Raw genomic sequence first — 16,472 nt, 5'->3', positions numbered from 1 at the left:
ATGATTCCCAGGTAGTACCGGACCCGTCGGTCTTTTGCGTTCGGAACGCATCGAATTACGAACCTTCTTACTGACTTGCGTGTCAATGAAGACGATGTCGTCTAGCGTCAGGATGAGTTTGGAGGTGTTGTCTGCTCCTCTGCGGTTCCTGTGCGAGCAAATGAGTTAACGCGACGGTTCTTAACTGGTTGATTAAAAGACTGGGCGATAAAATTTCTGAATTTTTCACTAATTGACAGCGTGAGACGGCCGATCCATTTTGACTGGGTCCTACCCGCCATGACGTTGTCAGGGTACAAACAACACAAATAGAATATGTGGTCTTGCGGCCTGTCAACAGTTGGTTTACCTGATCCAAAAGAAAATGGCTCCCAGCAGGACGCAGATTAATATGAAGAAAAAGAAGAACGTCACAGCATCTGCATCTAAAGGCGAGCAGAAAATGACAAAAAACTGATTCCGCACAAAAGAAATATGACTAGGAACTAAATGCGAAAGCGGAAAATTCCACTGCTTTAAGCTAGCCGCCGACTGGGAATTTTCGCATCTATAACTGACAGTGGTTCTTAACCTTGCTAAAGGTACCGAACCCCAAAAGTTTCACATGTGGATTCACCGAACCCTTCGTAATTAGATAATAAAGCAATTTTTTTCAAATTCAAAACCAATATACAGTGGGGCATATAAGTATTTAGTCAACCACCAATGGTGCAAGTTCTCCTACTTGAAAAGATTAGAGAGGCCTGTGATTGTCAACATGGGTAAACGTCAACCATGAGAGACAGAATGTGGAAAAAAAACAGAAAATCACATTCTTTTATTTTTAAAGAATTTATTTCCAAATTAGAGTGGAAAATAAGTATTTGGTCACCTACAAACAAGCAAGATTTCTGGCTCTCAAAGAGGTCTAACTTCTAACGAGGTTCCACTCGTTACCTGTATTAATGTATTTAGTCAACCACCAATGGTGCAAGTTCTCCTACTTGAAAAGATTACAGAGGCCTGTAATTGTCATCATGGGTAAACCTCAACCATGAGAGACAGAATGTGGAGGGGAAAAAAAACAGAAAATCACATTGTTTGATTTTTAAAGAATTTATTTCCAAATTAGAGTGGAAAATAAGTATTTGGTCACCTACAAACAAGCAAGATTTCTGGCTGTCTAACGAGGGTCCACTCGTTACCTGTATCAATGGCACCTGTTTTAACCCATTATCAGTATAAAAGACACCTGTCCACAACCTCAGTCAGTCACATTCCAAACTCCACTATGGCCAAGACCAAAGAGCTGTCGAAAGGACACCAGAGACAAAATTGTAGACCTGCACCAGGCTGGGAAGACTGAATCTGCAATGCGTAAAACGCTTGGTGTGAAGAAAGACCACTGATAATCTCCCTCGATCTAGGGCTCCATGCAAGATCGCACCCCGTAGCTTCAAAAGGATAACAGAAACGGTGAGCAAAAATCCCAGAACCACACGGGGACACCTAGTGAATGACCTACAGAAAGCTGGGACCACAGTAACAAAGGCTACTATCAGTAACACAATCCGCCGCCAGGGACTCGAATCCTGCAGCGCCAGACGTGTGCCCCTGCTGAAGAAAGTACACGTCCAGGCACGTCTGCAGTTCGTTAGGGAGCATTTGGATGGTCCAGAAGACGACTGGGAGAATGTGTTATGGTCAGATGAAACCAAAATAGAACTTTTTGGTAGAAACACAGGTTCTCGTGTTTGGAGGAAAAAGAATACTGAATTGCACCATACCCACTGTGAAGCATGGGGGTGGAAACATCATTCTTTGGGGCTGTTTTTTCTGCAAAGCGACCAGGACGACTGATCTGTGTAAAGGAAAGAATGAATGGGGCCATGTATCAAGAGATTTTGAGTGAAAATCTCCTTCCATCAGCAAGGGCATTGAAGATGAGACGTGGCTGGGTCTTTCAGCATGACAATGATCCCAAACACACAGTCAGGGCCACAAAGGAGTGGCTTCGAAAGAAGCATTTCAAGGTCCTGGAGTGGCCTAGCCAGTCTCCAGATCTCAACCCCATAGAAAATCTATGGAGGGAGTTGAAAGTCCATGTTTCCCAACGACAGCCCCAAAAACATCACTGCTCTAGAGGAGATCTGCATGGAGGAATGGGCCAAAATACCAGCAACAGTGTGTGAAACGCTTGTAAAGAGTCCCAGAAAATGTTTGCCCTCCGTTATTGCCAACAAAGGGTATGTAACAAAGTATTGAGATGAACTTTTGGTATTGACTAAATACTTATTTTCCACCATGATTTGCAAATAAATTCTTTAAAAATCAAATAATGGGATTTTTTTTTCCACATTCTGTCTCTCATGGTTGAGGTTTACCCATGTTGACAATTACAGGCATCTAATACTTTCAATTGGGAGAACTTGCACAATTAGAGGTTGACTAAATACTTATTTGCCCCACTGTATCTAAGTCAGCAAGCTAATAGTTTAGCAAATTCCCGTTATAATTCTTCTCATTTTGACAGCATGTTTTCTAACCAGTTAAAAATTTGAGACCACGCTGCCCATTGGTCTGTTGTAGTCCCTCATTACAAGTGCGAGTCAACCTTCCACTGAGCAAACCAGTTTCTCCTACCATCAGTTCGAGGACTAGCAGTTAATAGAGATGTAAATTGGGAGCGAACCAGTCCAAAACCTGGTCTAAAAAGCCACTTTGCGTAGATTTAATAAGCGTACGAAAGTAGAGCTCTGCGTTTACCTTTACCAAACCCCTGGGGTTCGATCAAACCCAGGTTAAGAACCACTGAACTAGGACTCATACTGCACCTTTGCAAGCTTCATCTGGATCAAACCAACAGAAGCTGGCACTGGGAGGCTTCCCTCCCGGGAAGCTGAAGGAGTGCCTCAGCGGCTTGAGATTTCCAACGGGTCCGACGGTGTGCGTTGGCTCCAGTGAGTGCGTGGGTACGAATCTGTCGCCGTCGCAGTCCAACACCACATAGCTAGCTTGCATCCCGTGGCCATCTCTACCTCCATGCAACACCTGTTCATTCATTATATTATATCTTAGAACTCCCAGATACCGATGACTTCATAGCAAAGCCTGACAAAAGTCCATTATCAATTTTGTAGAAAGGCAAGGATTCATATCATTTATTGATGAAGCCATCAGGAACATCAAAGAAAGCAGTCTTGCATGCCTCCTAGAGTTCATCAACATTCTTGGGTTTCATCTTCCATGCTTCTTCGTTCATCCTGTTCATGTCTGGTGACTGGGCTGGCCAGTCCTGGAAGATCTTGATCTTCTTTGCCTTGAGGAACTTTGAGGGAGAGATTGAAGTATGCGATTTAGCACCATCCTGCTGCAGAATTTGTCCCTTTTTATGGTTAGGAATGTAAGAGGCAGCTAAGATTTGTTGATATTTCAGACTATTTATGTTGCCTTCCACCCCCATACTGGATGTAACCCCAGACCATGGTTTTGCCACCACCAATCTTCACTGTTTTCTGAGTGAATCTCAGATCCATGCGGGCTCCAGTAGGTCTCCTGCAATATTTGCGGCGACTGTGTTGTAAATCAATGGAAGATTCGTCTGGAAAATCCACCTTTTGCCACTTTTCCAGCGTCCATCCTTTTGACAGGCTGTGGGCCTTGGCAAATGTCACACGGTTTTTTAATTGTCTTTTGTTTAATGCTGGTTTCTGGGCACTGATTCGACCATGGAGGCCATTTCTAGACAGAATTCGACAGACTGTTCTGGTTGTGACAGGGACTTCAGGTGACCAGGTCTCGTGGAGCTCTGCTGCAGTGGAAAAAGATCAAGATCCTCCAGGACTGGCCAGCCCAGTCACCAGACATGAACATGATGAAAGAGGAAGCATGGAAGACGAAACCCAAGAATGTTGATGAACTCTGGGAGGCATGCAAGACTGCTAAATTGTATGAGTCCTTGCCGAACCGCATGGATGCAGTCCTTCAAGCCCATGGAAGTCATTCAAAATATTAAATTTAGATCTCATAGCACCACTACTTAATTCGCTTATGTTATGTAACATATTTTTGAATTTGAGGTACATTTTTTGTTCAATTTTCACACTACTTTCTATAGGCGACAAAACTTTTGTCTTGCCAAAATTTGACCTTTATGTCTTCATTAGATGATAAATCTTTTTTCAGTGAAACCAATATATTTTTGTCCATTCGACATCATATGGGAGGGTCTTAGCTTGCATATGAGCCATTTCTGAAACCAATTGAATAATTAAAAGTCATGTTATTAGTAGGGCTGTCAAACGATTAAAAATTTGAATCGAGTTAATTACAGCTTAAAAATTAATTAATCGTAATTAATCGCAATTCAAACCATCTATAAAATATGCCATATTTTTCTGTAAATTATTGTTGGAATGGAAAGATATGACAAGATGGATATATACATTCAACATACGGTACATAAGTACTGTATTTGTTTTTTATAACAATAAATCAACAAGATGGCATTAACATTATTAACATTCTGTTCAAGCGATCCATGGATAGAAAGACTTGTAGTTCTTAAATGATAAATGTTCGTACAATTTATAGAAATTTTATATTAAAACCCCTCTTAATGTTTTCGTTTTAATCAAATTAGTAAAATTTTCAATCAAAAAAATAAACTAGTAGCCCGCCATTGTTGATGTCAATAATAACACAATGCTCATGGGTGCTTAAGCACATAAAAGCAGTCTTACCCAAGCGCCAGCAGAGGGCGACAAAACTCCAAAAACATTGCACATGGACACTTGGACATTGCACTGTGCTGTCATTTTGATCTGTTTGAGCGAGGCATGTGTGGTAATTGCGTCAAATATTTTAACGTTTAATTAAAAAAATTAATTACTGCCCGTTAACGCGATAATTTTGACAGCCCTAGTTATTAGCAATTGTTTCTACAAAATGGATAAGCAACAAGACTTTTGTCAGGGACTGTAGTATTGGTATCCGCGGAAAACTGGATTCGGAACAAGGACCAACCTGGTTGAATCCCTGGTAGTCGAAGCCTCCATCCGAGTGGACCAATTGATCACCGGTCACCCAACGTCCACCACCCGCCTGACGACGCTCCTCCACAGCCTTTGCGACGAAGTAAACCATGTTGAAGATGGTCCCGAAGAACGGAGACACCTGTTAATAAAAACAGTTAACATCCGTAGAGCAATATGTCTCGCTGTGTTTATTTTCTACCTCTGTGGCCGCCACCGCCGATCGGATTTCTCTGTTCATTTGGTACTGACGAAAAGCTTCGTAGAAATTCTGATCCGACGCCATGGTGACTGTCAGAACAGATCCGTAGGCGTGCCGAAGTTGGGTGCTGTTGGTCAGTTGAGGGAAAACAGTATCCTTTCGAAAAAGGAAGAAGACATTTTTCAGAGGCTCCTAGGAGAACAACGAAGTGGACCCAAAACAAAGTCCTTTGGACTGATAGCTACCTGGTAGGGCAAAGCGTACAGCAGGGCGTCATACGGAATAAAGACGTAGCCTTCGGACACCATGCCCATGTCTAGCGCGGCCAATAGGAGCTTTCTCTGATCCGTCCCACCAATAAGGACAGAGCTCATACACAAAATCACCACTGTAAATACATACACAAAGTAACGTCACGGTGATATTAGAAATAGCAGTGAATGAACGATCGTCCATGGGCGTAGGTTTGTTTAGGCACGGTAGGGACATGACACTATCGGCTTTTCAGGATGCTCTAAGTAGAGCAGGGCGGTAAACCTGAAATTTACCGTTACCGAAATTCTTCACGATGACCGACGTAATTTTGACCATGTCGGTAATATCGGTAATTTAATAAAACAAGAAAATCTAATCTTTTCATCCCGCTTTGACTTTGTTGTTCGGCTATGTTCAGTCCCCTTTAAGAAAGCAGACAGTGTGCTTACGTATGGAGTCACGTGGTTTTCAGGAAGTCAAACAAACAGAAGCCCGGTAGGCTAACGCTACAAGTAAACGGGATGGAGTCAGGCTTAAGTTAGCTACGCCAAACTTTCACCCGACATTAAGTAAACTCTTGGCGGGTTCCAGACGGGCTTTCACCTCCTGTCCTCCCTGGTTCTCACGATTTCAGGAGAGGATGCTTTCAGTGCTTTCTTCTGGTAGCTAAGCGACAGGCTAACGCTAGCGGCTAACGGTACAAATGAACGTGATGGAGTCGGATAGCGGCTCTAACCTTGTCGCAACGGCTGAAATTAATGAGTGGACTGGGCACGGAATTAATGTAGCAATCTTTGTGTCGCGTTATTTGGTATCTCTGTGTGATTTCTCTGAAAGCTTTCATGATGGTAAAGCACTCAGCATAAAGTATAATCCAACAGTGAAGCCTATATATGACAGTTTAATGGCCACAGCTATTTTTCTGTATGTGTTTGCTTTATTCTGCCATCATAAAACCTTAAATGTTTCATTGGCATCAGAGCAAGACAGCTTTAATCTGGTTGTGTCGGGGGGGGGGGGGTGCATGTATTAAAAGATGTTTCGAGAAAAAAAAAACCTGAAACCTTGACGTAAACACTTGTGCTGAATAATTATGTCACAGCAGCCATTACCAATAAGTTGTCTGAAGTGTACTGTTAAAGCTGCAAGTCATTTGTGTTAGAATGACATGTTTGCACAGTCATCATATTGATTTTTACAATGTTGTACATTTTTCAAATCATACAAGCTGTTATAAATGTTCACACTAGAATTCTTATTGTTTACAAGATTTTTTTTAATACTTAATGTTTAGACTGCATATGCAATTGTTAAATTGAAAGCTGGTAAATAAATTTAACGAGAAACGGTTCATTTGTATTCCATGCATTGATTCAAATTTTCAAATTATAAAACAGTCCGCTTGGGCGAATTTATCGTCATTTATCGTTATCGAGGTAAATCTGCTCAATTTATCGTGATACGTACTTAAGACCACATCGCCCAGCCCTAACTTGTACTAACATTTGTCTTTTAAGAACTACATGTCTTTCTATCAAAGGTACCCTTTAAATTTAACAGACCGTAATGTGATGTGACACAATATAAACAAACAATCTCCATCTATTGTCCCATGTAGGCTTCAATACAATACAACTGAGAGTGCTATGCCTGCCTGCTAAGCAACAAAACAGTATAATAAACATCCTGTGCCTGCCTCCTCCACATCCCTGGGGTTATCAAGGCCTCAAACAGTGATGTGCCTAGATTTTTTTGACAGAAAAGTCATTTATAACACAGTAAACCCAAGATAAATCCCGTAGCCAGACCAGAGTCAGTTCCGCTTCGTGCACCTGCTCCTCACAGACTAATATATAATTAATTAAGGGTCATTCTGGGGCCCCAATGGTCCCGGGACATCATACCCGGTTGCCCCCCCGTTGACAGGCATGCTATTATATCGCCCCAACCAATGTTGAAACCAAACCAACGTCCTTGCATTCGTCCTCCAGCTTCAAATGAATTGGACATCTTCGAATTTTGCCTCAACATTGGGACTTATTATGTTCCTGGTTGACTTACCTTTGACTTTGTCTGCATCTCTAATTGCTTGGAGTGCATCCCGCGGGCTGTCCTTGTTCCACGTTTCCATGTTAACAACCGGGCCAACCGGTAAACCCAACGCCCTGAGAGAGGAAGCCACTTCTTGTCCAGTGCTCCTCCAAATATCCGCCGGCGCTAAAGTGGGACGGATGACAACAGAGACTGTTAAAAGTTTTGAAAACTGTGATACATTGAGTATTCCTGACCTGAAATGACGCCAACATGCGCCCATTGAAAGAACCGGAGTACGGTGAACAGAACCCTACTGGGTGGGGGGATAGGCGGCAGGTTGGGCCAGTCGGCGTTGAGGCAGCCAGGCGACGCCAGCCCCGCCTCCCAGTGTTCAGCTAATAAAGACGCGGCCTGACAAAGGGTGGGATTAAAGGGTCCGATGTAGGCGTGGCCGTAACCCTCCATGTCTCCGAGTTCCGTTAAAGCTTAAAAATCACAGCGGAGAACACTTTCAACTTCAGGAACATTTTCTTCAACTTATTAGCTACCATTGAAACAAACCTTTGGAAGTGGAACAGTCCTCATCCAGCAACTTGACATCATACCAATAGCTCAGGCTGCTATCGCCGCGTAACCTCGACAGCGCCAGGTTGACCGCCGCCGTCGGCAACGCCCTGGAGAACATCGGATCGCAAGTCCAGGGACCGACCAGAGCCAACCTGAAGGTCGCGGTCCAAACCTCTGTGACGCTTAGCCACCACAAACACAGCCCCAGTAACCACCTGGGCAGCACCATTGTCACTCTGGAAGGAAACCAAAAGCTCAATTTCAACACAAAAGGCTACGCGTGTTTGCATCCCTGCTCACGTGTGTGCGTGTGTGTCTAATCCAGGTTTCAGGGATATTTTTACTTGGCACTTTTACAGGATTAAACACCTCGGCAGAGCAACTAGCTAACGTCATAGTCGATTCTTGCAATGTAGCAAAAAGCATTTTACTCTAAATTCCAACGCGACAGCATGAAAGAACTCGAACGGGTCTTTCACTGAAGTCAAGAGAAATAAAAATACACGAAGGTCATCATTTAAAAGAAGCTTTTGAAGCATGAATTCCAGATCTACTACACATCTAATGACCTTAGCAATCATTTAACCTCCTTAAATGAGAATTTCTCCATCAAACATTGACTGCTATAGACCGTGCTAGCTAACCTCGTTACTACTAAAAATGGCTAAAATTTAGAAAACAAATTAACCTAACATTAATGTTCTTTCATAAAATGACTATAGTTCCCATTGACTATCACCGTCACAATTCAAATTGCTAAATTAAGAAGGCAATATTTACCTGGTCCGAGCTTCATTTGTCCACGGAAAAGCCAGCAAACTGACGCTGAGTCAGGTAGAAGAACCAGAGCACAAGAAAGAGGCTTTGACTTTAATCTCGTTTAGCTTCAGGTGACATCTAATGAGAGCTTGATGGGGGTGTGCCAGACCTCCCAATAGGCTAATAACTCACTAGTTGCTAGTGCTGAACGATATTGGAAAAAACTGAAATTGCGATTTTTTTGGTGGGTTTGCGATATATATTGCGATATTAAAATGAGACGAATTTTCACCAGACTGAGTAGGTCTGTTCGGGAAGACTTTGGTTGACTCACTATGACCACATTGGAGTCATTAGAGATCCAAACACTTGATCAAAAATTGGGCCAATCGTCAATTTTTAATATTTAATAAAAAATATTTGATTTTTAGCTTCTCCCTTAAAGGAACATCGACAGAAATAAAATAAATTTATGCAATCTGGGGTGCTCTAGAAATCCCAAAAATCTGGTAAACATTAGCTTTACATATATATACAAGCTAGCGGACTTTTGCTATAAATGCTTATAATGCTTATAAATGCTTAAATAGCATTCAAGCTAGCAAAGTTTTGATATGCAAGTTAGCCAATTGTTGCAAACATTAGCATTATATAGCATTGAAGCTAGCGGACTTTACCTATGCAAGTTAGCCAAATGTTGTGAACATTACCATTATATAGCATTTAAGAAAGCGGACTTTTCCCATACAAGTTAGGCAATTGTTGTAAACATTAGCATTATATAGCATTCAAAGTAGCAGAGGTTTGCTATTCAAGTTAGCCAATTGTTGTAAACATTAGCATTAAACAGCATTCAAACTAGCAGAGTTTTGCTATAAAAGTTAGCCAAATGTTGTGAACATTCCCATTATATAGCATTTAAGCAAGCGGACTTTTCCCATCCAAGTTAGGCAATTGTTGTAAACATTAGCATTATACAGCATTCAAAGTAGCAGAGGTTTGCTATTCAAGTTAGCCAATTGTTGTAAACATTAGCATTAAACAGCATTCAAACTAGCAGAGTTTTGCTATAAAAGTTAGCCAAATGTTGTGAACATTACCATTATATAGCATTTAAGCAAGCGGACTTTTACTATGCAAGTTAGCCAATTCTTGTAAACATTAGCATTATACAGCATTCAAGCTAGCAGAGTTTCCCTATGCAAGTTAGCCAATTGTTGCAAACATTTGCATTAAAGCTAGCGGACCTTTGCTCTGCAAGTTCGCCAATTGTGGTGACCATTAGCATTATATAGCATAGAAGCTAGCAGTCTTTTGCTATGCAAGTTAGCCAATTGTTGTACACATTAGCATTATATACCATTGAAACTAGCGAACTTTTGCTATAAAAGTTAGCCAATTGTTGTAAACATTAGCATTATATAGCATTCAAGCTAGCAGAGTTTCTCTATGTAATTTAGCCAATTGTTGCGAACATTAGCATTATATAGCACTGAAGTTAGCGGATTTTTGCTATGCAAGTTAGCCAATTATTGTAAACATTAGCATTATATAGCATTCAAGGTAGCAGAGTTTCGCTATGCAACTTAGCCTATTGTTGTAAACATTAGCATTACACAGCATTCACGCTAGCAGTTTCCCTCTGCAAGTTAGCAAAATGTTGCGAACATTCGCATTATATAGCATTTAAGCTAGCGGACTTTAGCGATACAAGTTAGCCAATTGTTGTAAACATTAGCATTATACAGCATTCACGCCAGCAGAGTTTCCCTATGCAAATTAGCCAAATGTTGCGAACATTCGGATTATAAAGCATTTAAGCTAGCGGACTTTAGCTATACAAGTTAGCCAATTGTTGTAAACATTAGCATTACATAGCATTTAAACTAGCGGACTTTTGTAAGAGGGTTTATCTGTGAATGATGAAGATTGGTGTGTATAAAAGGGATCCAGGAAGCTACGTCTCTGCAAAATTTCTGTTTTTATGAAAAAAAAAAACGAAAGTTTACACTAAAAAAAAAATTGCATGTCCTGCGATGGTACTATTGCACAAGCGCACATTGCGATGGCGATGTTTAAACGATATATTGTGCAGGCCTAGTGGTTGTTATAAACGGCCATGGACGTTCAAATGGATTGCAAGTCGACAAACTCATTCCAATTTCCACCAAGACTGGCCACGATTGGACGTTAGTTAGCATAAGCTAACTTTCTTAACTTTCTTTTGACTCAAATCTTCTCATTTCCCTCTTTGTTTGGATTTTTCTCTCCAGTTAATCTTTGATCTGGGCCCCACTTTCACTTGAGTCGCCATTTAGCAACGTTCTAATAATCCAGATCTGGATTACTTCCACTGTCCCAGCTGGTCTGCGGCCAGGAATAGAGGCGGGATTAGCCCGCCCGGGAAAGAGCGTCAGATATTTCACGGTGGAGAAAAACAGTCCAAAGACTTCAACTTGATTTAATTGGCTCAGTGTGCACTCAAAAAGTCCTCTCGACAACTTAAGAAAAGCCCACGACCACCGTCAGAAGGAAATCTTTGAGTTTCGGAAGCTCCTAAAACTGAATAGAAAGACGGCGTGAGATCAGTTCGCAGAAGACGATTCTAAAATGACAGATTGCTGAACGCAATGCTACCTGAGGCTGTCGTTGTGAGGCCTGTACTCCATGATGGTGTTAGGTGGAAGGTTGAGAACTCGTTTGAAAGTCTCTCTGATTCTGTGAGTCGTGGTTTCATCGTTAGCAGTCTTGTTCCAGATTGAAAGGAAGTCCTCCTAACACACAAAAAGGTATCGCCATATCATGAGACACTCCTATTCTGCCCCAGGCAGCGACAGTGCTGGACAAAAGTATTGGCACCCCTGCAATCCTGTCAGATAATGCTAAAAAAAAAAAAAAAAAAAAATGAAATCACGATCATTTTACACAAAACTCCAAAAATGAGCCGGAAAAAGTGTTGGCACCCTTTGAAAAAACATGTGATGCTTCTCTAATTTGTGTAATTTTAATCACCTCTTACTTACCTGTGGCACATAACGTGGTCGCAATCACTAAATCACACTTGCAGCCAGTTAAAATGGATTATAGTTGACTCAACCTCTGTCCTGTGTCCTTGTGTGTACCACATTGAGCTTGGAGAAAAGAAAGAAAACCAAAGAACTGTCTGACGACTTGAGAAGCAAAATTGTGGTGAGACAGCGACAACCAAAAGTTGTATTTGCCATGTGTTTTTTTTGGCAGATGGCATTTTTTTTCGCCATGTGACATTTTTTTTGCCATGTGGTAAAATGGATTTTGCAATGTGGCATTTTTTTTGCAATGTGGCATTTTTTTTGCCATGTGGCATTTTTTGCCATGTTTTTGTTTTGTTTTTTTTGCCATGTGGCAAAATGGATTCTTCCATGTGACATTTTTTTTGCCATGTGGTAAAATGGGTTTAGCCTTGTGGCATTTTTTGCCATGTGGCAAAATGGAATTTGCCATGTGGCATTTTTTTTGCCATGTGGTAAAATGGATTGTGCAATGGGGCATTTTTTGCCATGTGGCAAAATGGATTTTGCCATGTGGCCTTTTTTTTGCCATGTGACTTTTTGCCATGTGGCAAAATGGATTTTGCCATGTGGCATTTTTTGCCATGTGGCAAAATGGAATTTGCCATGTGGCATTTTTTTTGCCATGTGCTAAAATGGATTGTGCAATGTTGCATTTTTTTGCCATGTGGCATTTTTTGCCATGTGGCATTTTTTTGCCATGTGGCAAAATGGATTTTGCCATGCGACATTTGCCATGTGGCATTTTTTGCCATGTGGCAAAATGGAATTTGCCCTGTGGCATTTGCCATGTGGCATTTTTGCCATGTGGCCAAATGGATTTTGCCATGTGGCATTTTTTTTGCCATGTGGGAAAATGGATTTTGCCATGTCGTATTTTTTGCCATGTGGCAAAATGGATTTTGCCATGCGGCATTTTTTGCCATGTGGCATTTTTTTGCCATGTGGCAAAATGGATTTTGCCATGTGACATTTGCCATGTGGCATTTTTTGCCATGTGGCAAAATGGAATTTGCCCTGTGGCATTTGCTATGTGGCATTTTTGCCATGTGGCCAAATGGATTTTGCCATGTGGCATTTTTTTTGCCATGTGGGAAAATGGATTTTGCCATGTGGCATTTGCCATGTGGCATTTTTTGCCATGTGGCAAAATGGAATTTGCCATGTGGATTTTTTTTGCCATGTGGCAAAATGGATTTGCCATGTGGCAAAATGGATTTGCCATGTGGCAAAATGGATTTTGCCCTGTGGCATTTTTTTTGACATGTGGCAAAATGCATTTTGCCCTGTGGCATTTTTTTTGCCATGTGGCAAAATGGATTTGGATTTTGGAAAATTTGGACGTGCATAGCCTGTTAATGCCTTAATAATGATTTTTTTTTTCTCATTATCTTTTGTGTTTTTAATTGCAAGCAAAATAAATGAAGATATTACTACCAAAGCATTTGTAAGTGCAATCATTTTCTTGGAGAAATTGAGCATTTTCTGACAGAATTGCAGGGGGGCCAATACTCTTGGTCAGCACTGTTGCTCGATGTCTGCTGCGTAAACTAGCACAACAATATTTCGATACCTGGAAGCGTATGGATATGACTGCACCGCAAATTTCCTCCCCGACCATGAATTGCTCTCCCAGCATGGCAAGAATGAGGTTCTCCCAGAATCGGCTGGCGAGTCCTTTTCGCAGCCTGATGATCCACTTGCCTCCGCCGCGGTTGCACTCGTCCTGGAAAGTGGACCCGGTGAGCCTTTTGCCGTCTCGTCAAGTTCTTTGTACGACCGTCTGTACCTCCCACATCGGTTTAATACCCTCCTTGAACAAGTGGAAGTCGATGTGTTCGCTCAGGTTTCCTGGACGTACCAGGTGACTGTAGAACTTCCAAAACTGCTCCACCTGGACACAAAGGTTAGACCTAGGGAGGTCCCCGAGCGCATCATTTCCGAAGGATCGGAATCAGGTGAACAAGAACGGGTTTATAAGATCATAGACTCCACCATCAGTTGACAGGACAACTCCCAGACTTTTCTCCACGCCTTCCCGTAGGGGGCCGACCCACAAAGCGTTAAGGTGGCTTCAGTGCTTAATTTGTAAATCAAAAGGTGCCGGAACTTAAAGTACATATGACCGCGCAGGGATGACGAGACGGGCACAGGTCCCAGAACATACGCAGAAAATGGTGCTGAAAACAACACGCAAATGCCTACTTGCCATGCTGTGGGACTTACAAACTCACTCCTGAGACAATCTTTCCTGGATGTATGCGGTACAGCTTTCGTACTTTTTCAACCTAAATCCGGCGTTAGATCTAACTGCGACCGACTGAACCGGGCCCCCTACATGAAGGCGTGGTGCAGTGTCTGGGGAAGGTGTCCCGTCAATATCATGATGAAGTCTATGTTACAACACAGCCGGAAACGGCAGAAGCGACACAAAACTAGCTCTTATGGGACGTTAACGTTCAGATTGCATCAAGAGACAGTTATAATATCTGAAGTATGGCACTATTCTCCTGGACCGGTACTCGTATCGGACCCTCAAAATCAGGTGCAAAGATGTGCGTTCGGGACCACCCTAGTTAAACAACAGCAAAGCCAGAAAAAAACTCCGCGTACCGATGCCACTGTCCCGATTCTTCGGATGTTTTGTTCGTAGCTTTGCGCGCTCGCCACCCGACTCTGGTTTCTTCGGCTGTACCAGAAAGTGTAGTTGTACTGGAGAGGATGTTCTCCCGCTGCCGGACTCACCATCTGAAGGAAGCCAAGCGACAGGTTCAAACACTGATAAAAAGATGGCAAGCATGACGCGGCTATGACGACATTACCTGAACACGACCATTGTCGTTGGCGGCATTGTTGGACTCTTCGTTTGGACTGCTAATGCTAATAAGGAGTGTCATTGTTAGGTATATTTAATCCTTTACAGGGCACTGACTGACTGCCATTGACTACGCTAGACGTCAGACTGGAAGCGGCGCTTATTCACCCCAATGACAGTCAAACATAAGTAGGGGTGCACGATATCCATTTTTTTAAACTCATATCGATAACTTCCTGTTCAAAAACTTACAATATAATATATATAACAATATAACTTAATATACATTGGAAAATTATATATATTATCGGTTATCGTATCGGTATCGGCCTTGAGGAGCAGGAAGTTATCGATATCGGTGTCAAAAAATGGATCTCGTGTACCCCTAATAACCGATAATAAAAATATATTTTTTATATGTATAACCTGAGTTTTTGAACACCTGGAGGTTTTTTAAAAAAATAAATAGTGGTGGATTGAACATAGATTTGCCTTTGATCTAGAGCTGAAACGAACACTCGAGCAACTCGAGTTTAAAAACTGATCCAGCTCCTCCCTGTCAAGACCAACATCAGCGAATGTTTTTAAGCATTTGTAATATAGTTTATAGGTGTATTTAGCGGTTTTTGTGGGAATAGGTGGTTGAATGATTTATAAGCGTATTGTTTTAAATAAATTAATTAATTTAAAAAAAAAACATTTTATAGCATTTAAGCTAGCAGACGTTTGCTAATCAAGTTTAAAGAAATATTAAGGAATTTTATTTTGTGTTCGCATTTGATGATCTTTTGAAAGTGCAATTTTCCTAATCCAATTACTCGATTATTCGAACTAACTAGTTGATAGATTCATCGACTACTAAAATAATCGATAGCTGCAGCTCTACTAAAGACCTCCTCAAGATAAAAAAAGGTGTCATCCAATTAGTTGTCAGTCAACAAATTATCACGTTATGAAAATATTTTATAAAGATGGAAAAGTTACCTAGTGTTGCTTTAAAGCAAGTACTTTGTACTTATATTTGAGGGTTTTTTTTGTTTTTGTTTTTTTAGATACTTGTACTTGAATTTACGTAATTTTTGCACCTGTAGCTGTTATTTGTCTTCGGTAAAAATAAAATAAAAGTAATTTGAAAAATGTCTGATTTTAGGAAAGTACAAGATCAATAGTTTGGCTTAAGAGACACGTTCATTGATAAATTGCGGCTAAAGTACACTACTAAACATTTCAAAAACAACAACGACATAAAATATAAATAACGTGACGAATGTACCATTAAAAAAAAAAAAAAAAACTTTAAAACTGTTATTACTTCACTGTGTCAGTTACTGATGAACTAATCCACCTGTGTGCATGTTATGCTAAATGTTAGCCGCGACTTTTACGATACTTTTCGTGTTGTTTTGCGGTTTCAGTTCTGTCTTACCACTCAAATGGGTCCATCCTTTTTTGTCGGATGTTCCCCAATTTTCCTGTATTTAGCTGTACTCTTGTGTTGTCGCTTTTCAAACTTTAATTCGTGATAATCCGCGTATGCCTGTTAGTTTCTGGCAATGGAACCAATACGCATGCGCTTTAATCACTGAACTGGAAGGCGGCCGGTAAGGGATACATTTACATGGAGCGCATCTTTTTAATGTGATGAAATGACATGAATGAATCGTTTATATTAGACAGAAGGAGGGACAAAGTGCCTCAACTAAGACAGAAATGTTTGTGTTTTTAATCAGGTGCTTTTGCTTAAGACAGGTCAACCACAACATACATTTTGATTGGTT

The 16,472-nt window shown here is 41.2% G+C and overlaps 2 protein-coding genes across 5 annotated transcripts in view; both read right to left on the bottom strand.

The window, feature by feature from the left end:
- The window catches only part of LOC130927939 (retinal guanylyl cyclase 2-like), a 31,704-nt gene extending 21,515 nt beyond the window's left edge, over positions 1-10,189 (bottom strand). For 3 of the 4 annotated variants that reach the window (XM_057854086.1, XM_057854087.1, XM_057854088.1), the window contains exons 1-9: positions 8,065-10,189; positions 7,758-7,988; positions 7,531-7,686; positions 5,460-5,602; positions 5,215-5,370; positions 5,005-5,154; positions 2,814-3,030; positions 350-425; positions 64-148 (exon numbers count right to left, since the gene is read on the bottom strand). In XM_057854086.1, coding sequence (XP_057710069.1) covers positions 64-148; positions 350-425; positions 2,814-3,030; positions 5,005-5,154; positions 5,215-5,370; positions 5,460-5,602; positions 7,531-7,686; positions 7,758-7,988; positions 8,065-8,299 — 1,449 coding nt within the window. In that variant the 5' untranslated portion in view covers positions 8,300-10,189. The remainder of the gene's footprint in view (positions 1-63; positions 149-349; positions 426-2,813; positions 3,031-5,004; positions 5,155-5,214; positions 5,371-5,459; positions 5,603-7,530; positions 7,687-7,757; positions 7,989-8,064) is intronic. The other variant, XM_057854089.1, reaches the window with a different exon arrangement.
- Positions 10,190-10,813: 624 nt separating this feature from the next.
- On the bottom strand, positions 10,814-16,472 carry LOC130927945 (eukaryotic translation initiation factor 4E type 2-like). Its single transcript, XM_057854094.1, has 7 exons — positions 16,121-16,472; positions 14,702-14,759; positions 14,493-14,627; positions 13,669-13,773; positions 13,453-13,605; positions 11,467-11,603; positions 10,814-11,391 (listed from the first exon to the last, which is right to left on the bottom strand). Exons 1-7 carry the CDS (start codon positions 16,135-16,137, stop codon positions 11,355-11,357), a joined length of 642 nt encoding a protein of 213 aa, XP_057710077.1. The 5' UTR covers positions 16,138-16,472; the 3' UTR covers positions 10,814-11,354.

Source organism: Corythoichthys intestinalis, chromosome 13 (genome assembly GCF_030265065.1).
Source record: "Corythoichthys intestinalis isolate RoL2023-P3 chromosome 13, ASM3026506v1, whole genome shotgun sequence".
Classification (NCBI taxonomy): Eukaryota; Metazoa; Chordata; class Actinopteri; order Syngnathiformes; family Syngnathidae; genus Corythoichthys; species Corythoichthys intestinalis.
Note: the sequence above shows the minus strand (reverse complement) of the source record. Positions and strands in the feature narration are given on the sequence as shown.

Bases quoted from the DNA above. Each gene is read 5' to 3' on its own strand.
- LOC130927945 (XM_057854094.1), bottom strand. The intron at 13,774-14,492 runs GTACGCGGAGTT...CTTTGTGTCCAG, and splicing joins GAATCGGGACAGTGGCATCG to GTGGAGCAGTTTTGGAAGTT. The intron at 11,392-11,466 runs GTAGCATTGCGT...CTTTCTATTCAG, and splicing joins CCTCACAACGACAGCCTCAG to TTTTAGGAGCTTCCGAAACT.